This window comes from Melozone crissalis, unplaced genomic scaffold (genome assembly GCF_028551555.1).
Source record: "Melozone crissalis strain CALT ecotype California unplaced genomic scaffold, PUWL_Pcris_2 ptg000023l_1, whole genome shotgun sequence".
Lineage (NCBI taxonomy): Eukaryota > Metazoa > Chordata > Aves > Passeriformes > Passerellidae > Melozone > Melozone crissalis.
Genome location: NW_026535801.1, coordinates 21,665,005 through 21,687,152, shown reverse-complemented (window position 1 = coordinate 21,687,152; position 22,148 = coordinate 21,665,005). Strand labels below are relative to the sequence as shown.

Here is a 22,148-nt window from a genome sequence, read left to right as displayed (position 1 = left end):
GTGCCTGCGCTGCCGGCGCCGCCCCGCAGCCCCGAGCGGCTCGGCCTCCCAGGGGCAGCGGCGCTCGGAGCTCCAGAGAGCTGTGAGAGTACAGAAGGCAGCATAGGTTATCACCTGCCACCTTTACGTTCTGTGCACACACCCACACACCTACCATCCCTTATTCATGGTATATATATATGTCATGCATATTCACTAATAAATTAATTAACTCTTCTCTCTGGCACCGCTGGGTGTCCCCGCCCCGCGCATGGCGCCTCCGCACTCGGCCGCCAGGGGGCGGCACGGCTGCAGACGGGAGCGCGCGGCCGTGGCCCCTCGCGGCCGCCGTAAGGCCCGCCCGGCGCCGGGCGGGGGCAGCGCGCGGTGCCACGTCCCCGTCGCGGCGCGTTTGTGGCCATGGGCGCCTCGCAGAGCATCGACATCCCCGGCGGCGGCACCGAGGGCTACCACGTCCTGCGGGTAAGGGCGGCGCGGCTCGGCCGGGCGTCCTGGACACTCAGCCCGGCGGCGGCCCGTGGGCGCGGGGCCTGTCCCGCCGTGGGGCCGCGCTGGAGCGGCCCGGGAGCTCCCGGGGCGGCCCCGCCGCGCTCCCCGCTCGGCCCCGGGGACGCGCTCGGGCAGCGGGGGCTGCCGGGGCTCCTGGGAGCCGTGAGGTGCGCCGGGCCCGCGCTGCCGCTCCCGGACTGGGGCAGTGTGGAGGAAGAATTGGCCCAGAATAAACAAATCCCGGGCCGGGTTGGGTCGTGCCCCCAGGCTGTGCCTCGGTGTGCCCAGGCCAGGGCTGGCGCATGGGGGGCGATGCTGGGCTTGGGCAGCCTTTGGGGCGAGGCCGCCTCTCCTCCGGCAGACGCTGCTCACAGCCCGGCCCGCGGGTCTGGGCTGCGCTCCGGGCTCCCGGGATAGCGCCTCAGCCTTGGCCTGGCCGCTGCATCGGGGGCTGGACCGGACCGGGCTGGAGCGGCTGGCACTCAGGGGCGTCGGGTCAGGGTGTTCGCAGGACAGCGCCTGAGGGCTGCGCCTCCAGTGAAAGTACTGGTTTTCATAGGTACATTGGATTTGTATGCAAAATACAAAATACCTTATTGTTCTTGAGGTTCTGTGAACAGCCTTCGGAAAGCCCTTCCTTTTGCTTCCAGTGAGCAGCAGACTGGCTCCCAGGTGGAATCTGAGGCTCTGGGGTGCCGGGGTTCGCTGCACTCGGTCCCTGCCCACAGCGCGGCGCCTTTGCCTCCATAGCCGGGTGTGAGTGCTCACTCTGGGTGCCGTGCTGGGCTGGTGTGTTTGCTGCAATTGGTGCCTTTGGGATAAACTCTCTGCTTTTGAGAAGCACATACTGATGTTCTGGTCAAATCCAAACATTCTGTTAAAATTTGTGTAAGGACTAAAGCCACAGTGAGTTTTTTCCTGCCTTTTAATATTAATGGTATATAAAAATCCAGCATTACTAGTTTATGTTAGTCCACTTTGTCTTCTCTTTACCCCCCACAAAAACTTTCCTGCTGGTTGGTAAAGCTGGCAGATCTTTTCTCTTTTTTTAGCATGGTACAGTGTAAATTTCATCAACTTTTTACTTTGGAGACTTGTAAAACCAGTATGTACTTTGCAGTTAGAGTATGAGTTACATCAGATTTATGAGTTCATACTGTTTGATTAGAGCATGTTATTAAATTGAGATTAATCTCTTTTATGAAGTAGAATCTACTAATTTTTTCTTGTAATCTTGCTTGGATCTGACGCCTTTTGTTTTCATTTAGGCATTTTTTTGTTGTAATGTTTTTGCTATCACCCAAAATTGTAGTGTTTGATTGCCAGTCTTTGTAAATGTAATTGAGAGGTGCATGTTAAAGGAGTTGATTTCCAAGAGGACATCCTTATTTGTATTAAGTGCAGGAAAGGACCTGCCTGCTGTTTTAAAAGGACTTATATCTTTATTTTTCACTGCCTTGTCTTCTTACTGATATCCTGACATGCCAGAAGAATAAGTGATTACTATTTTTCTGTGGACAGGCATCTTAAACTGCATCATGATCCCAGCCTAACAGTTATAATTTGGGATGTTTTTATTGAAATGCATGTGGCATGCATGAATGTGACTAGAATTTCTCTCTGCAGTTTTTCCAAGTTTAATTTTCCAGTTGCCATTCTGTAGTAAGTTCGTTACAGACAGCCTTGGGCTCGCACTGTTAGAGGAGCTCTGCAAGTGCTTTGTCTGCAAGGACTGACCTTCAGTAGAACTTGGGGTCAAGCAAAACTGCTCTTTTGTTCTAATTTACTCCCAAGTACATTTTCCTTCTGAGCTCAGTACTCTAATGAAGTGAATGAGAATGGTAGAAGGAAAACAGCAGTAGTCTTCCAGTGTTACAGATCTAATTCAAGTAAGATCAGATTTCTTTGATAACACCAAACTTCTGTAAATAATGTAAAGTAATTGTTTAAAAGATTCCATTACCTGTGGGAAAATTAGAGAAATGTCAGAAAAAATTTTCAATTACTGGAAGAAATTGTTTGGGTAAGGCAGATAAATGAAAATATGTGTTTAATGGCCATGAAACAAAGAGATTACATTGTTCAGTGTGACTGTAGGAGCCAAGCACAAGTTGCCAGAGGGATGAGCAGACTGAGACTGTTGCAAGTTACAGGGTTTTTTACAGTGAGATTTCTTAGACTATACATGCTGTCTCCCCACAAAAATAATAAAAAGTCTCTCTCTCTGCTCACTTCAAACAGGAGCAGAAATATATGCAGCAAGTGAACACTGCCATCATTAATTTTCAATGTCAGATTTGGAGATGACTTAATTCTTTTGGCTACTTCTGCTGATACTCAGTGCAGTATTGCTTGCACTGTGAGCTTTATCACCAGTGCAGTTGGAAAGGGAATTAGGAACCCTCCAGGGCTGAGGCGCTGTCAAAGGAAAAGAATTTCATCATAGGCATACTTGACAGCAGAAGTTGCTCTGGATTGCATTGTTGGTGTTCTAGTGGTGTTCTAGACATTAAAATGTTGGGGGGTTTTTTTTGGTTTTTTGGGGTTGGTTTTTTTTTTTTTTGTAAGAGGGAGAGAAAGTTGCCAAGTGTTCTGTTGCCCAAGTCTGTTCATAAGTACACCTAGTAATGAGTCATTTGTTTGAAGCAATTCTCCTCGAGTTTCCTTTAACATCAGGTGTGTGGCTGCTGAGACCAACTGGCTGACTCTGTGTATTGCTCAGTATGTGTTTGTTTCTGCTCTTCAAAACAGAATGAAGTAAAATTTTGAGTAATTTTTTTGCTCAGCAGTGCGAAACCGCTGTAGTTTGCCCAGGCTGATGTAATGACCTGACCGTAGATGGTGTCACAGCATCCCCGTGGCTGGGGGCAGAGTGACTGGGAAATGGCTCAGTGGAAAAGGTGCAGGGGTGCTGGACATGAGCCAGCGTGTGCCCAGGTGGCCAAGGCCAGTGGCATCCCAGCCTGTGTCAGGAATGGTGTGGCCAGCAGGGCCAGGACAGTGACTGTCCTCCTGTACTGGGCACTGGTGAGGTCACACCTGGGTGCTGTGTCCAGTTCTGGGCTCCTCAGTACAAGACAGACGTTGAAGACTCTGGAACAGGTCCAGAGAAGTTCTGGAGCACAACTCCAGAGCTGTGAGGAGCAGCTGAGGGAGCTGGGAGTGTTCAGCCTGCAGAAGGGGAGCTCTGGGGAGGCCTCCACAACTCCCTGAGAGGAGGGTGCAGTGAAGTGGGGGTCACCTCTTCTCTTAGGTAACAAGGGATGAAACAAGAGGAAAGAGCCTCAGGTTACACCAGGAGAGATTCAGAGACTGGATTTTAGGAAAGGATGGCCAAGTATTGGAATAGGCTGCCCAGAAAAGTGGTTTAATCGCCACCCCTGAAAACATTCAGAACACGTGTAGATGTGGCCTTTGGGTTAGATTTAATGGTGGACTTTACAGTGCTGGGTTAGTGGTTGGACTCAGTGATCATACAGGTCTCTTCCAAATGAAATTGTTGTAAGATTCTGTGTAGGAATTCTTATGTGTGAGAAATTTGTATGCTGCCATGTTATGTGATGTTCTCCCTAAAAGATACTGGCAGCAGTGCCCAAAGTTTAGATTTCCCACTCCTACTTGTGTGCTTCAGTTTGTTGTAATAGTGATACAAACATGTTGCATGAAGTGATCTTTTAAGGGAGGTTCACATTTTAAAAGCTTGAGTTAAATTCTCTGTGCTAAAATAAAAGGTTATCTATGTAGATAGAATTATGTTTTCTTACCAAAAACTTAAAAAGTTTCTTCTTTTGAAAACTGTGTTTCATCAAGAAATTAAATTCAGTTTTACAATGTAATGTATTAAAATAACTGACAGAAATCAAAGAGATTCTACAGATCTAGTAGGAATTGCTTATATATGATACATAATGAAATTTTACTGCCAGTTATGGAGTGGGTGGTAAGAACTACAAAAAAGCCTTTCAGTATTTCTTTGCTAATAAAGTAGAATACTGGGGAGAGTTTCTTACATGGGGAAAAAAGAAAGCCTTGGAAGTTGTGTATTTAATGCTTGAAGCTAAGTTTCTAAAAGTTTAAAAACTAGTAGAAGGTTGCTGACTTTCAGAAGTGGTCAGAGCCTTCATCTGCCTCTGAAAATGCACATTTCAGTGCCTAATTCCATTTGCAGTTGCACTGCTGTCTTGGGGCTTCAAATTGTGACCACTGTGCTGCTGAGCAGACTTCTTAGAATATGCAATGTGCAATGTATACTATGTAGGCATAGAATGGTAGTGTTGGGAGCAGTGTTCAGCAAAGAAAAACTTCATTATTTACCAGGAGAGTCTTTTCAGGACTGCAAATTAAAATTGGTGTATTGACCTTGAAACCTTTTTCCTGTTTAATTCTTGACAGCGAATTAAAAGTGAAATCAGTGTGTGATCTATGTACTCAGCAGCCCTGCTGTCATCTTGGTGAGAAACTGAAGCCCTGCAGCACGGTGTGAAGCCCTTTTCTGCCCTCTGATATTCAGCATTTGACAGAGATTTTCTTAATTTGCTCTTAAAAAGGTCTGATATTGCATTGCCACAGCTTCTTTGTATTTTCTGTGCTACTGTTTGTCTCTGTTGTTAGAAAATCATGGTGTTTACCCATACAGGTCTGTGACTTGTATTTCTGAGATAACAGCTGGCTTTGAGAGAATCAGCCTTCCCAAGCTGCTGGGGATGGTATCTTGCCTGCAGTAGCATCTGTTGTAAATTCTGTTACTTGGTTATTTCTCAGCAATTATTCAATTACAAAGGCAGGTTACTAAATACCTACTTGGGGCACCCAGCAAAGCTGCATAAAACCAAATTGCTCAGGAGGCACAGAGTTTATGTACAGATCCATGGAATCTTTATCATCTCCATCCTTAATAAAGGTAGAATAATTTGTGTCCTTGTATTTTCTCGGTTCCCTGGTTATCCTTTGTTGCTGTAGCTCCTGGAAGAGATCCTGGCACAGAGCTTGGGGCAGAGAGCTGTGCTGTGCCTTTGGCACTGAGGGTGGTGATGAACTGGGCAGGCAGTGCCTCAGAGTGGGATGGTGTGACAGAACCTGTGTGGGGTCAGTGCCATTGTCGTGCGGGGCTGAGCCTATCATTTCCTTAAGGGCGAGACTTTTCATGTGGAATGAAGTCAGAATTTCTGGGAGTGCCAGGTGTAAAGACGCTTTTCCATCAGTGAAGCTAGGCCAGGGAAATAGAAACTCTGTGACAACCTGTGCACAGCAGGATGACAGAAGTGATGCATGTCCCTGCTTCTGAGGTGTGATTGACACAAATATAAGGGTTTGATTTCTTTTGGCTACAGCTTCCTGGTAGTTTTTACATGCCCACCTAGAAACAAACCATGCAGAGGTGTTCAGGATTGTGATGGGTTTGGGGCAAGGAGTTCAATGTCTGAAGATACTTTCTGCAAACGAATCATTTGGAACTTGGAAACTCTCTCAGTCCTTTCATCAGTTTGGGGCAGAACACAGATTTGGTATTCTAAGTAAATTATTTATCCATCCAGGTGTCAGTGAGTTTGACATTGATGAATGCTGAACATGTGTAGGTCTCATTTATTGTATGTACTCCATCTTATTTCAAAAAGTTGCTCTATTGAATAGTGGCCACTCTTGGCTCAGAGTGCTCAGGATATAATTTCTTGGAGGTCATTAGGGAGGGATACTGTCAGGATGCAGGGGGTTTGTTGTGATTTTGGTATGGTTTGGTTTTTTATTTCAAAGAATTTTCATTTAGAAATGGAGGAAAATCTCTGAATGAGATGAAGCCTGGCCTTTCATAATTTCAAGGCCATGACATATATCCAGTCCCAAAAATCTGATGTGCTATGCTGGATGTACTGATTTTTAATGCTGAGGTTTAACTAACACATGTTACATCTTTTTTCCCCAGAAACTGTTTTCCCAGAAAGTTCTGAAACCATCTGCTGATTTAATTTTGGTATAAAGCCTGCATGTCAGGTTCATTAAAAACACAAACTGTAAGTTTCTGTATGACCTGTGCAATAGAGGGTGGAATAAGAGAGAGAGAGGTTACTAGAGTATTTCCATGTCACTTCTCTAAACTGAGGGAAGAACAACAAACAGCATAAACTCATCCTACAATCACTACTCAAACCCAGGAAAGGAGAGGATGTCTTGAATTACTTCATTACAAGAGAAACTGCAAGTCTGAGAACACCATTATCAATTATGTCGATAGGAAAGCAGAGGTTTTTATTCTCCTTTCACAAAACTGTTTAACCTCTCTTTGACCAGGAGGTCTCAATATTCAACATAGTAAGTAAATGCTTTCTGCATTTGGGAAAAATAATTCATATGGTGAATTTTAGTCTCTGTCTCTTTTCTCCTAAGCTAAAACTTCTGTTTGTGGAGGCTGTCCTCAGGTAGCCATACATTATTGCAAGTTTGAAGAAACAGTCCACAAATGGCAAAGCCACATCCACAATGTGCTGGGAATTTCTGTGGAGCTGGAAGCAGGGTGTCTGCCCCATGCAGCTTGGCTTACACTTTTACCTTACTAGCTGGTGCACAGTTTGGTGTCTGATCTCTGGCTGTTCTTGGTGAGAGGCATGTGGAACAGACAGGGTGAGTGAGTAACATGGAGGCAATAGTTTGGATCTAGTTAGAGGGACTGCAGGATATTTGGTGGCTGGGAGATGTGGTTCCATATACTTAATTCTTGGAGAGGGAGAATAGCTGTACCCCAGCTGTGGGACATTATTTCCAAGGAGCATACAGACATCATGAGGAGGCACTTTTACAGACACACTTCAAATCCCAGTTAGAAATTATAAATGTGGACTTTGGGGATGTTATTGTTGCCTCAGTGATTCTTATTGCTTTGGCGTGTTGTTGATTTCATACTTTTTTGCTGCTTTACAAATCTTGGACAGCAATCAATGTGTGTGTGATGTGACTCTGGAATTACTAATTCCAGACTTAGGTTATGTGACTAATGTTCTAAGCTTTGGGCATCTGTTACCCACAAGTAATCTGAGTTTTTTCCAAGCTCTGATTTTATGAACATGTTGGGCAGAGATAAATAAAATTCTGGAAGAACAGTATTATTAGTAACCAAGCACTTTTAAAATTCTGTATTAGACTATTTTGTTCTAGATAGGTCATGTTAAGAAAATTCAGTTCCTGCAGAATCAGGCCAGTATTGAACAATCAAATACATTTTTACCACTTCTGTCAGGTAGAATGATATGTAATGTAAGGAACCACACTGTAAAGGGTAATGTTTTTTAGATATTTTTGAAAGGTGATTGTAGTACATAAAAGAAAAAGCCAGTGGGTAAAATGAATCAGCTTCCATGCAGAAAAAGTGTCCTTACCAAAAAAGTAGTAGGAAAAATCTGACAGCCATGTTAGAGTTACTTTTCATTGTCAGCAATGCAAGCAATAGTGAAAAAATAACATTGGCAAAATGTCTCTCAGTTATTCCATTTGGAATTAAAAGCATGCTTTTAGCTTCTGGGAGTAATGTGTATCCAAAACTTAAGCCTTGTCTTAGTGGAGTGGTTGAATTATTTGAGCTGCCGTGGCTGCAGAATTGCATGTCCCTTTTCCTGCAGCTTGAAGGTCTGGTAATGAAATCTGGTTGTACAGGTGCCCTCTGTGTCTCAAGAATGTCACCAGGTGTTCAATCACGAGATAACAGCCTGTGCTTACAGATGTGACTCTCCTGTTCCTTTAGTAAGCATAAGATAAAAAGCAAGGTCCAATGTTGGTACTGCTGTGGAAAGACAGTACTTTTTAACCAACCTTTTCAGAATTCATTAACCTTGTCCTTTCACTATAATCTCCTTTCTTGAAACAAATGCAACTTATCTGATGCAACTGTTAAGCACTGCTTTTCCCAGGGAGTGGCTGCTGCTGTGTCATTCCTCAATTTATAAATTACTAATTCTTTTGAAATATCTGTATTTTTTTTAAGGGAGGGAGTTTTTGGTTCTATAGATGGTATGATTATATTTGAATATTTTAAAATTATATGTACAAACATTAGTAGCTTCTAGAACTACAGCTGGCAAAAGTAGAAATATAATTCTAATCTGTGAATCAGCATTGAAACACTTTTACTAAATTCTTATTTACCTTTGTTAGGTACAAGAAAACTCACCAGGGCATAGAGCTGGATTGGAGCCATTCTTTGATTTCATCGTGTCCATTAACGGTTCAAGATTGGTAAGTGCGTTGCTATTTTATAACTTTTAATATAAACAATGGGTTGAGAATGTGATCTTTATAGGTAAACCAATGGATTTGTTTTATTTAAATGTATATAAAATATTTCTTCTTACTTTAAAATGAGGAAGGCAAACTGCATCAGGAGTTGATTTCCTTCACCCTGTAGGAACTGTTCTATTGGGTTTAGCTGGAGGATAAGACAGACTTGCTCTCTGCAGACTTCTGCACCAAGACAGAATTGCCTGCTGATCACCTCTCATGGCTCATGCTAGTGCCCTCCCAGTTCTGTTTGCTTCCATGAGAACTCACAAACTTCCCACAGTCCAAACAGGCTGAGTGAAAAGCTGCTGCCAGACATGCTGGCTGGGCAGGAGGCATGGGGGGAGCTTCCAAGCAGAGCTATCATCAAACAACAGACCATCATAGCAGTGGAAAAAACCAGCTGTGGGGAGCTCTGTGCCAGTATGCCTGCATTCAAGACAGCCTCTGAAAGGAAAGTATGACCTGTTACTGTGAAGTTCCAGGGGTTTTCCAGAGTTGTATTCTAGAATTGTGAAGGGTCTGGAAACCTGTTACAAAGCAGCTGTTAATCCATGTTCTGGTAATGTGCAGTGTAGCACCTTTGGAATACAAGTGTTGCTGTAGAACTGAATGCTTGGTCTGTCAAACACTGACCCAAACTCTTTTAAACATTTGCAGAATAAAGACAATGACACTCTCAAGGACCTGCTGAAAGCAAACGTTGAAAAACCTGTCAAAATGCTTGTGTACAGTAGCAAAACACTGGAACTGAGAGAGACATCTGTAACCCCCAGCAACATGTGGGGTGGGCAGGGCCTGCTGGGAGTGAGCATTCGCTTCTGCAGCTTTGACGGGGCCAATGAAAACGTCTGGCACGTCTTGGTACGTATGGACTGGAAATGTTCTCAGTACTGGTGTTTCTGTCTTTCTGTTGAAGAGTAACTTGATGGGATGTGCAAGTTAACAAGTCATGAGATCAAGGTGGTCTCATTAATCAGGCTGGCTTTTATTGATTTTGGGTTTGGGAAGACTTTTGAACCTTCTTTGAACTTTCTGTCAGGCTTTGAGAATTCTGTACAAATTCATTTCCCACACAAATGTATATTTGTGGTTGTATTGTTAAGTCTTGTATTTAAATGAATGGGTTTGTACAATACTCAGAGATACTGTGTTTGGTACAACACCAGAACCATATGGAAAGGGACTGCCAGAAGCCAGTGTTTCATTAGTTTGTTACTGTGTTGAAAGCTTGACTAGTTAGTCTGACACAGAGCTTGTGTGAAGTGCATATCTGTCTGTCCTGCTATACCCTGACACTTACATCGTGGTTTGTAACTTTCCATCTTAAAACTAGGAGGTGGAGCCAAATTCTCCTGCTGCATTAGCTGGACTTAGACCTCATAGTGACTATATCATTGGAGCAGATACTGTCATGAATGAGGTAGGTATAAAATATAAAGTCTTTATTTTTAAAAACTAAAAACCCGATTGTACCAGGGCAGTTTGAAACATCTGTGGCTCTGTTGCTGTTCAGTGTGAATGGAAATCAGATGCAAAGAGGAAGGAGCTCTGGCATGGTGCCTCTTCTTAAAGGCAATCCTGGAAATAAGAACTGCTCTTAAATATCTTCATGATATCTCAGATACAAACTTTTGTGCTCTAAAATTAATATTTTGCATAGCAGATTTGAAATCTGGGCTGTGCCACGTGTTCTGAGTTGTGCTAGCAAAACACATTTTAAAGTTGGCCTTTTGATAAAACAGCAGCACTGCAAAAACTGCAGCATGGCTGTTACCAGAGCCCATTACAGAAAGTCAGGACTAGGATGATTTAATGCCAAATGATAAAATAGGGACAAGAAAGCCCTTACTCATTTTTCTCTTTTTGCAGTCTGAAGATCTCTTTTCCCTTATTGAAACACATGAAGCAAAGCCATTAAAACTTTATGTGTACAACACAGACACAGATAATTGTCGGGAAGTGGTGATTACTCCAAATTCTGCCTGGGGTGGAGAAGGCAGGTAAGGAGCCAATGTGTTACAGGGGAATGAGGCAACTTTCTTATAGCACCAGCCTGAAAACTGCTGGATTTAACTTTTCCACAAAGACAGGGAAAGAGTGCTGTTATGTCAAAAGCGTGTCTCCTCAAATTATATATTTACTTGAAATTCAGACACCCTTACTAATGAGAGGGGTGTAAATCAGTAAATTAGCTAGTGCATAAAGTGCAATGGTTCTTTGTGCATTAAATTCCAAATAGTCATTAGCTTGTGGTACATCCTTGAAGCCAGAACACAGCACTGCAAGTAACAACAGAGAGTTGAATTCCAAGCTGTATATAGCCTGGTATAGCTGCTTGATTTAAATAATAATTTTATTTTGTGCTGAGTATTTATTGCTAAAGCTAAAGATTTTCTTTTCAATTGTTTTGTATTGATTATTTCTCCATAAAAAGTGAGGCAATGTGAGGGCAGGAGAGGAAGGTTGTACAGCATTTACCTTGAAACTTGGTGGTGTCTTGAGTTGTTCATGTGTTGCTTGCTGTAGTCTGTAGCTGTAAAGTCACTTACCTGACTTAAAAATCTTCCTGTTTTAAAAGCCTAGGATGTGGCATTGGTTATGGATATTTGCACAGGATACCTACTCGCCCTTTTGAAGAGGGAAAGAAGATTTCTCTCCCAGGGCAGTTGCCCAGTGCATCTCTCAGTCCCCTCAAAGATGGTTTCACAGAGGTGAGTTGTGATCCCTCTCCTTTGCCTTGGTAAAAATGGATGATGATTTTATTGCTTTTCTGCCTCTCTTGGTTCATGTAGAAACAAACCCTAATGATGCAACTCTCTTTTCTCTTTCAATAAGGTTCAGCTATCATCAGTTAATCCCTCAAGCACCCTCCCTCCTGGGCCAGCAGGCCTTGAGCAGAGTCTCTCGGGACTTTCTATTAGCTCACCTTCAACTGCTGTCAGTAATGTTCTCAGCACAGGTTGGTATTGTAAGGAACTGACCTGAAGTGCATGGCTTTTTGGACTTTTTTGTTCTCACAGATGTTTCTAATTAATTGAATAGACAGCAGAAGAGAGAATAAAACTTTCTCCTAAATTTTTCTCAACAAAAAGGCTAATGTACTGGATTTGTGCCTTACTGCTCACAAAATAGTTGCAAACAACTTCTATTAAAAATACCATGTGTATTACTTAGAATACTATTTGGCTTATGAGCATTTTAATGTTAAGGCAAATAGTAATTCTCCTGTAAGCAATTATTTATTTGTACTCCTTAGGGAAAGAAGGTGAAGTGTTGTATGCCTAAAATCAATATTGTTTCCCACCAGGTGTTCCAACAGTCCCATTATTACCACCACAAGTCAGTCAGTCCCTTACCTCTGTGCCACCAGTTAACCCAGCAACTACATTACCAGGTGAGTAGATAAAATTTCTTAAAACATTTCTGAAACAAAAATCTTACAGGAGCAAGGGAAGAGAGCTGCCTTTTCCACTGCTTTTTGGGGAAGGTATAACTTCATACAACTTATGCATTTCATGTAAGGTCTCTCTTTATGCAACCTCTACACTGTGAAGAACTATTTTTCTTGGAGTATGTTCACAGCATGTCTGTAGCACAGAGGGTGACCTGGCAACAAGAGTTACCAGTTTACCTTTTAGGGTTCCCTGCACAGTGGATGCAGTATTCAGAATTTCTCAGGAAGGTTTTGCTTTGCTATTTGCAACATTTTAGGAAACCCATTTTTAAATACTCAGCTTGATCACTATTCTAGTAGAAATACAGGGCTAACAATATAGAATTCATGTTGCAGTTACTGTTTCTGAATTATATAGGAATTTTAACTGGAATAATACAGTAAGAGTCTTTCTACAGTGTGGTTGTTTCCTGATAATAATGAACATTTCAAACACTGCTATTCCAGAAGTATTCACAAGGGGTAAAATAAGGATTGTATAGGATTTTGCTGTGGCCTTGGTGTGCTGGTGCAGGACTCAATTGTGCCTTCCAGGACACTGAAGGAGTTGTATTTTATGTTTTGCTTGTTATGAGACAAGTAGATAAAGATGTATCCATTGCATAACGCTTGGAGGAACAGCCTCTAACACAGAAAGGTGTGCAGTAGAGCTCAGTGCATGCAAACAAGGGCAGAGAACTCTCACAGAAGCTGAACTTGTTAGTAGTTTTCTATTTTATCTAGGAAGAAAAAGATTATTGTCCTTTTCTTCCCCAGCTGCCTAATCCATCCCTTCCCTAAGCTCTGCAAATACGAGGTTTCTGTTCACCTTTTTCTCTGAATAGTATCACTGCTTTTTTAAAAGCAAATTGGAGTATTTCTTGCAATTTGCAGGGGCATAATAGTGAAATTGTTCTTACTAAATATACTGGAGGCTTAAAATTTCAGTGAATTTGTATGAAGTTCAGCTTTTTTCAGATTAAAAAAAAAAAAACACACAACAAAAAAACAGAACAAATTTGCATACAGCTGACCTGAAAGCTGTTTGGGTCAGATTATGTCAATTCATTATAGGAAATGAATTCATGGGTAGGTAAAGATGACTGGGTTTTAATCAAAATCTATACAGTGGCCTTGCTTTAAGACTTTGTTCCTCTCTGTCTTCATACTGCAGTATCAACAATTTATTTCTGAATTAGCCTTTTCTGAAATAAACACAAAGTACAAATAGAGCCCTTGTCCCAGAAATGAAGCTCTTCTAAAGTGGAAAATTCAGGAGCAGAAGGATGTTCCATAGCAAACACAGTGATGGAAGGGCATGTGTTGCATTCATTGTATGTTTCTCTTCTACTTTCAGTCCTTTCTGACTTTGAAAGTTCCTTTGTCTTGCCTTTTGATGTACATTTTTGTGATTAAATTTAGTTATGAACTAAATAGAAAAGACTGATAATAGAGTGATCAAGATTAGGGATCAGGGAATACTGTGTATTTAATCATATTATTATTGTTTGCCTCTCAAATTGGGAATGGAGAACCTCTGGTATAGTGCTGTGGTGAAACAACTACCTTTGAAAGCTGAACTTGGAATGCAAACCTTCTAATTCTGAAATAAGAAAAATCTGAAAAGTTTGGGATTATGTATTTGCTAGTCCAGATTTCAGTAGGTATCTCTTCTCACTGTGCAACTTAAAAGCTGAAATTCAGGTGAATTTGCTTTCTTCCATGTAAAAATTATAATCAAGATTTAAAGCACGTTTTAAATTATCAACAAGATCTAAGAAACAGTTAGAAAAAGACAATTTTAAGTTTTCATATGTAACTGTTCCACTCTTCTCTTAGGTCTGATGCCATTACCAGCAGGGCTTCCTAACCTGACTGATCTGTCCAAACTTAATTTACCTGCACCACAGATTGTTCCAGAAATGATACAGCCTGGTATGTGCTTCTGCAAACTGAAACTCTGTAATTAGAGTTATCCTTGACAGTCTGATGTAGACCCATTTGGGGGAGTCCTGAAGGGGATAAATTAAATGTTTGCCTCAGATGGGAGTGGATGTTAGTGCCCAGATCAGGTAGATGAGGAATATGTCTCTAGATAAACTAATTCTAAACCTGTGTCTGCGTTTAGATGTTGCATTTTTTTATTACCTGATTTATATCTCAGAAGAGATTGTGCCAGAAGTGGACATGTATTATTTTTGGGTAAAAGAAAATGTGAAGTGTTTCCTTGTAAGGTAGATGAGGAGATTGGAGCTCCCTGAACTGAATGCCAGAATTATGAACAAATATGAGATGTATACTTTTGAATTCAGCAGCACTGCTGAAGGTGCTCATGGAGCAAGGGAAAAGATATTGGAAGCTTGTGTGTAATATGGTTTTTGTTAACTTCTTGTTTCTGACAGTTTCAGTGAAGGCCAGACAATCACAGTCACAGTGTTAATGCATTAAATGCCTAGTCTTCTGGGGAGGTACAAGAAACCTTGAATTTACTCTGATTCTTCAATTCTGAAATGTGAAAAGTGTCAGGCTTGAAATGAGCCTGCTGAGTCAGTGCTGCACAAACACCATTTGAGCTGTCTGTGCTGTGCAGCAGCTCACTGTGGATTTTTTCCCCCTTTTTTTCTCTTTAGGTTTGCAACCCCTTCCCCCCTTGCCACCTCTGCATCTGATGGGAATAACGCCTCTGTCAATGCCACCCAAGTGTGTTCCTGTGCTTCCTTTGGTCACAGAGGCATCCACTGTGCCTACAGATTTGCTTCCCTCTATTCCTCAAGCTGGAAGCTTCTCCATCAACCCTGGCACTCCTGAAAATGTGGAGGAGACCTCTACCCTCACCTTGGATAGTGCTACTCCAACTTCCAGGGCAACTATTGTTGACAGATCAAATGAATCCTCTGCAGCTAATGAAAAAACAGCTGGAATCACAGATACACAAGCTTCTGAATCATAACTCCAGATCACTCTATTGGATTGGCTTGGTATTTATTTAGCCATGGGATACATATTTGAAAAGCAAGCTATCATTAATTTCATACTAGTTTGTACTTAATCTTTAGAAGTCCTGTAAATAATATGGAGGTGTAATAAAAATAAAAGGGGATTTATAAAGTGGGGGGGGGAGGAAGAACTTGTATGTTACCAAAAAGTCAAGGTGGTAAATAGAGTGCCACTGCCAAACTCTGAGGTATATGTTTTTAATAGAGGCTGACAGCCTTACCCTGCTAGGCTTGTCCTTGCTTATAATTAGCAATTTTTGCTTCTGACAGAAATGAAGCGGGTCCTGCGTGTGACATTTACGTACCATAGTTCTTGTTCTTTGCAAGTATCTTGTTTCTACAGTGGGGATGAGAATGTTTAGTCTGAGTTGTGAATTTTAACGCTGCAAAACTTCCACCTGAAGATATTTCTGTTAAAATTGCTGAGTGGCCTGTTAACTGACATGTTGTTATTCAGCTTGTACACAAACCTTTGTCTTTAAGCTCTTGAGAGATGCTCCAGCCCTGTTTCGTGACCACTGCTGCGTTGTTCCATACGCCCACTGTAAAATGGCATCTGGAGGGGAATACGTGGAATGTTAAATGTAGCACACAATTTGGCACTTCATGACTACTGTAAGGTGAATTAATGGATTAAGCATACATATAGCAATAAATTCCTGGAATTTTATTCTTTGTGTGACAAAATAGCTTTTTTTTTTTTTAATTCTTTAAATCTCATTTTTCTTAGCTTAGCTCTCTTGAGCACAGATCTGTGAAAAGGCTCCCTTTCCAGAGGAATGGATGCAAGAGGGAATGCCAGACATCTTAATAGCAGGCAGGATCAGCACTTGTGTTAAATCCACTGCAGCAATGAGTCATTAAATCTGCCTCCATATGATTCATACTTGGCTTTTTAAATTCATATTTAGGACAAAAATTGCAGATTAGCTGTAGATTATACACTTGTAGAAACTGTTGCGTGCACTGTATTCCAGGTGATAGCATTTGCCTTTGTTATTGGGTACAGTTGATGAGGAAAACTCTTGTGTACCACTCTGGTCCTTCTGTATTCCTGGGATTTCATTTATATGTGGTTGCTACAAGCATATGCAAACTTACCCATATCATCAGCAGGCTTGAGCTGAAGTCTGTCTCAACAGCTGTGTAATTAATTTTGGCAATGTAGCTTGCCTGAGCAGTGTTTGGAACAGTAGTTGCATCTGCCTTCTAATCGTAATGATAATGTCTCAAATAATTTGTTCAAGTGGAAGCCGTATCTAATACCTGTTGTCCTGTCTTATCTTTATCATCTAAGTATTTGTCTTTCCTCTGCCCCACTGCTGCACATTTCTCATCATCTGTTATGGCAAAAGCCCATGTCAGACAGACCCAAATACTTTTTCATACTGTAAGCAGTTTCTTTTCTCAGCTGCTTGGAGTGTGAAATCCCTCTGCCTTGCTAAGTAGGGCACTTGCTGTTTCTCAGAATGTATTTTTATTTACCTTTGTAAATCCAGTGTCATATACCTCAGAATTAAACCTTGACATGAGAAGAAGGATGTTCCTCTTTTCTTTCCTCTGACAGAGAAAGTATGTTGGTATCAAGCTTCATTGAGCCTCACAGGTCTGACAGCCTTTCCTGCAACTTTGTTCCAACACACTTCCAACGCGAGAAGAGTAAAAATATGCTTATCACAAACCAAATTTAGAGCAGTTGCTGATTGTAATCAGATGTTTTTAACTAGAGTCCTTAGGTAGATGTTTTTTTCTTGCAGTATGGCACAGTGTTCTCTGGCATGATTCTATGCTTTGCAACAGCAAGCTGCAAACTTTCATAGGTCTTGTGCACTTGTCTCTAGTAGCAGACAAAAGAAGATGCTTAGTCTGAAGTTTAACATTTCTGTTAGCTATTTTAAGTCCCTTGTTGCTGACTATATATCCAGTCTTTTGACAGCTACAAGAGCAGTGGAATTAAGGCAGTGTTACCATCAGCAATTCTGCTGAAGAAAATGTGACTTCAGATTTGGAGATGATTCAGTGGTGCAGATTTGAGCTGTAATCTCTTAGCTAAAAAGTCATGAACATTGGGAAGTTGAACATTTACTACTTAAAATGAAAACACAGGCCTTGAAGTCATACTGCTCTACTCTGTCCTTCTTTAATTCCAACTTGATGTGATGAAATTGTACCTTAATCACTTCTGTCTCTTAATTACTTGATTTTCCCACTAAAAAGAGAGAGTATGGAGGAATAGGAACTTAAGATACACCAAAGGCCTGACAGCTGATGTAACCTTATTTTCATGAGTTCATATATTCAGCTGTTAATGAACAGTTAGGAACAGGCACATTAGCTTTATTTAAAGCACTGACACATGGAGTTCTTTAACACGTCCTGACAGCAGATGAAAATAGATGTACCATGAACATCCCCAGCCTTGCATGTAATTAAAAATTATTTACATGTGTATGACCTACTCTAAAATGAATACAGTGATATCCTGCTCCACCAAAAGCTGATCTGGGGCTGTGTTCTCTGGCAGCCTGGATTTGTTGTGAGGACAGGTTTGCCTCAATAGCCATGTGAGCATGTGCTGAAGAAGTGCCTTTTGCAGTTTGATGCTCTGCAGCTGCTCCAGGAAACAGCTGCTCAGGCTGCAGGGTCAAGGCAGGAGTGTGGACAAAGCACTAATGGTGAACGTTTCTTAGCTGGGGGGGGGGGGGGGGGGGGGGTCAGAAGGTGGGGCTGTGTCTGAGCCTCTGAAAGCCACCTTTTAAATCCTGTCCACATCCAACCTCGTCGCAATTGGAGCTCCCTCCCTTCGTTGCCGGGAAATAGCTGTGCAGGGCCACGAGATGGCGTGCACTCGTTTCTTTCGGCTGAATTTACAGGATAAGACTCAGCAACGAGGGTGGTTGGTTCCCGCCCCCCCCAGCAGCAGCAACTGTAGTCAAATGGATGCCAGCTGGATGCAGAATGATGGTGCTTGGGAACTGTAAAACCAACTGATCTGAAGACAGAAATGGGCTGAGCTTAAGCTATTTCTAAATTTCAGGGGTTTGTTGGCAGTTTGCTGATTTAAGTTAACCATGGGACTGGGTGAAAGTTTTGAAGAAAGCAAATCCTTACAGGCAGAGACTTGTTTGAGATACTGTAATGCTGAAGGAGAGGCCTGGATAATAGTTCCAGCCTCTCTGTGATCTAAGTGCTGATTATGGAATTAAGTTGAAGGGGCAAGATAAGGATCAGGGAAGTTTGATTGTGGCACTGTGTCTTTCCTGATTGTACACAGGCTTTGTCTGTACCAGTCAAACAAGTGTTCATAATCACTCTGGAGCACAGCGGTCTAGCTGGCACCAAGCTCAGATTTTTTGGTTCTTCACTTGGACTTAGAGACCTAGAATCTCTTTCATTTTAGATTTGAATCCTGTAATGTTAGACAAGAATTAGACTGCAGAAGTGTTTCTTCATTTTTAAGTGTCTGTGATTCGTAACTAATTCTTGTAATCCTACTCTGTACATTCTTAATGTACCAAGGCTTAATATATATTTGTGTAGTCCAGCACAGTGTCTTGCACTGTGCTGCACTTCCTAGTAAAAACCTGTGTAGATCAGAAAATTAAAATCTTCAAACTGATTTCCCTGTAATATCTGTGGAGAAACTGGATTTTTTTAGCTGCAGTCAGAGCCAGCACCTGCCACAGCACAGTTTTAAAGTTAAACACCTAAAGTGCAAGAACTAATCTTAAAATAAACCACAACCAAATTCACAGCCTCAATCAAACAGAAAACTTCATTTAGCTCATGTGAATCTCCAGCACTTCTGCCCTGCAGCGCTGGTGAAAGAGTTAAAGGATAGTAATCTGCCATTTTATGGAATATCTAAGAGATTTGCAGATGGTGGCTAGAAGCTACTGAGCTGAGCCAGAAGCAGACACCTCCTTTCCCTGAAACCTCACTTCATGTTTATCCTTAGGTCAGCATGCAGTTAGCAATTCAGAATTTTACTTGGGTACATGACTGGTATTTCTTAGGAACATCCTGTGCACATGATTTCAGTTTAGTAACAAAATTCTGGGTTTGTGCATGTGAAACTGCATCAAGACTAATGAGTTCAAAGTCTAGAATATGGCATGTGGGGACCTGCTCTGGGTGGAAGGGGTGAGGTGGTGTACGTGACTTTGTTACTTTACTCACAGCAGGAGAGTGCAGTCTCTGTCCTCTGGCCACATGCCTGCCTCTCTGCTGCCCTTCTTGCACCTGGAAAGGAAGAATTCTCTCCTAGGAGGAGGCTGCAAACATTACTCTGCACTGTCAAGATGACTGTGACCCTATCAAATAATTATTCTCAGCCTTGGAACTTTTGTCCTACAGGATCAAAGGTTTTGTTTCATCCTTAGTAGTGCAATGTAAAGGTTTTGCTCTCTCTGAACTGTTTCCTTTGTTAGGTTCACAGTTAATCCATCTTAAAAGCTGCACTCCAGCATTGCTCAGCTTGCCCGCAAGAGAATTTCAACAACCACAGAGGTCAGGCTCACCTTGGGCAACCAGGAAAGCCTATTCTACCAACAAAACAACATTTCAATAACAATCCTCTTGTCTGAGAGCCGTTTGCTCTGCCAGCAAGTGGTTGCATATTCCCATACTTTGTTCATGGCCCTTGCAGGTTAGGTGAGCTATGAAACCCCAACAGAAGCTGCAAACAGAGGAAACATGAGTGAACTCCAGCTGCTAAACCCATAGTCAACATAGGCTTGCTAGTTATGTAAGAAAAGCCTGCAGTGGATGATTATAGTATTAGCAAAAGCAACACAGAGCTATGAGCTTTGTGTTTGATGAGGGCACTGGAGGCAATGGGACTCACTGTGGGTGACTCATCTGGAGCTTCTGATGCGCAGAAAGGCCATTACAGCACTGCCCAGGTCCTGCTTCCTGAACACATCTTCTCCCTCTGCTCCAGACTGCAGACATCCTCTGCTGGCAGCTTGCAAGAACAAACAGCTCATTTCAGTCATCTTGCTCCTAAATGAATGATGGAGACAATTAGCCAACCTTCAGGAAAGCCCATTACGTTTAATAGAAATGGCTTCCAGTTCTTGGTACTGTACACAGAGAGCAGACAGACACTTCAATAGCTAACACTTCTCAGTGACCATTTTGCTGCCATCTCACTCTTATCTTTCAAGCTGATTTCCCCTGAAATTCTGTTTAGTGAGATTTCAAAATGGTCTTTAAAATCAAACTGAAGATTTTAAACCTCCCATCCAGGCATTTCAAAGTACCTATCCACTGCATGGGCTTGGAGCTCTGCACATACCATAAGCAGTGCTTACACACATGAAAGAAAGAATCAGGGAACTGAAGTGCAACTTCTTTAAGAAACATCAGAACTTGTAAACAAAAGTTGCATTTTTTGCAAACAGCAGCTCAGTATTAACTGAGTCATCAGTCAATTATTATTAACTATGACACTAAAAGCTAGAACTGTAAGAAAATCTATGAATAACTATTTCACAATACTGCTTATGCCCTCAGGTAAATAAATATGTGTTCACATGAATCAAGGAACAAAAAAGTGTGGTCTCAGGCAGTGACACTGCTTTACTAAGGCTCAGAAGTCTGACAATAGGAGATGTTTTTGTAAATATCAACAGTACTTGGGTAAATCCTTTAAGAGAGCAACTACAACTTCTAAAAAAAAGAAAGCAGCTGGAAGCATTTGTATTGCCAAATAACATGCCATGTACTAGAAATTACTGAATTTGTGAATCAGTTACCTTTGTTTCAAAGCTGCATTTTTATTTGAAACAGGTTTCTTACCTGTCTTACTAGTAATACCTCTTCAGAGAAAAGACAAAAAAGCTACACAACCCAAAATCACACTTGTCTGGGCACTAACTGTTTAATAATAAAAAGGAATTTACTGTTCCTAACCCAGTTTCTGACTGTTTTCATTCCTGACTACTAAGAGTAAGAAAAATAATGTACTTATGGATTGCATTGTGCTTCAGAATATTTTTAGCCTAAAAGTATGCATCAAAAAGGAATAGAAAGACTTGGAGGATTCAGGGTAAAATATTGAGGACTGTGGGGAACTGAAGCAAATATTTTTCAAACACTCCTTGGAAGCTGCCATATGTCACTCACATGCAAGTGTACTCATGCATCCTTTCCTGCAGACGTGCACTGCTGGAGCTCAGTATAGGCTGCTCCCCAGTGCCTCACCAATTTGCAGAAGGACTTGTGTCAGCCTTTACTCCTGTCTTGGCAATGCCTACTTGTCAGTCTATAAACTTCTGCCTCTGACAGCTCAACACCCTCCCTCAGTAAGCACATTGCTAGCTCCTGCTCTGAAGACTTGCTGTCTTGGTTGTTGCTGCCATAACCTGCACTACTGAGGGAATACTTCAAGATAAGGCCTGAAGGCCTCTCAGATTCTTGTCCACTTTATCATCTTCCTCCCCATTTTCTTTCTTCACCTTACTCTAGCTGTCATTTGTAGATTGGACCTTGTAATATGATTCTGACAGGCTACAATGGGTTGCCAAAAACACAGAGAAATTTCTTGTGGTGTATAGGAAGAGATGGTGAAAGAGAGCTGTTAAAGGACAGAAGCCAGATGGCTGTCTTCTCGCTAAAGTGCATTTGGCACTCTGCTTGGCTACTCCAGGGAGCAGAGGGGTCCTGCTGTCACCTCTTGCAGGGGATTCCTCATTTACCATCCTTGTACAAGGAGTGCCCATGCATTTTCAACTGCTTCTCCTTGGAACTCCCAAGAGAGAAGTTGCCACCCACATCCAGTGCCTATGCTGCCCTGCACACTCCGGTCACCCAGCACTCATCCAGCCCCAGCCTGTGCTCACCTCAGAGCCCTGCAGCTTCTGTGGAAGATGGGGCTGGCCTGCGAGAGGATCCGAAGTCAGTGGGTGGGAGAGAGGCACTGCCCTCGCCTGCCACCTGAGACACCACATGGTGTCACCGTG

At 42.1% G+C, this 22,148-nt stretch overlaps 1 protein-coding gene across 1 annotated transcript; it reads left to right on the top strand.

The window, feature by feature from the left end:
* Positions 1 to 356: 356 nt before the first annotated feature.
* Positions 357 to 15,853, top strand: GORASP2 (golgi reassembly stacking protein 2). The gene is made up of 10 exons (XM_054277843.1): positions 357 to 462; positions 8,629 to 8,709; positions 9,412 to 9,615; positions 10,088 to 10,174; positions 10,624 to 10,754; positions 11,333 to 11,465; positions 11,590 to 11,713; positions 12,062 to 12,148; positions 14,027 to 14,122; positions 14,818 to 15,853. Exons 1-10 carry the CDS (start codon positions 400 to 402, stop codon positions 15,135 to 15,137), a joined length of 1,326 nt encoding a protein of 441 aa, XP_054133818.1. The 5' UTR covers positions 357 to 399; the 3' UTR covers positions 15,138 to 15,853.
* Positions 15,854 to 22,148: the final 6,295 nt, after the last annotated feature.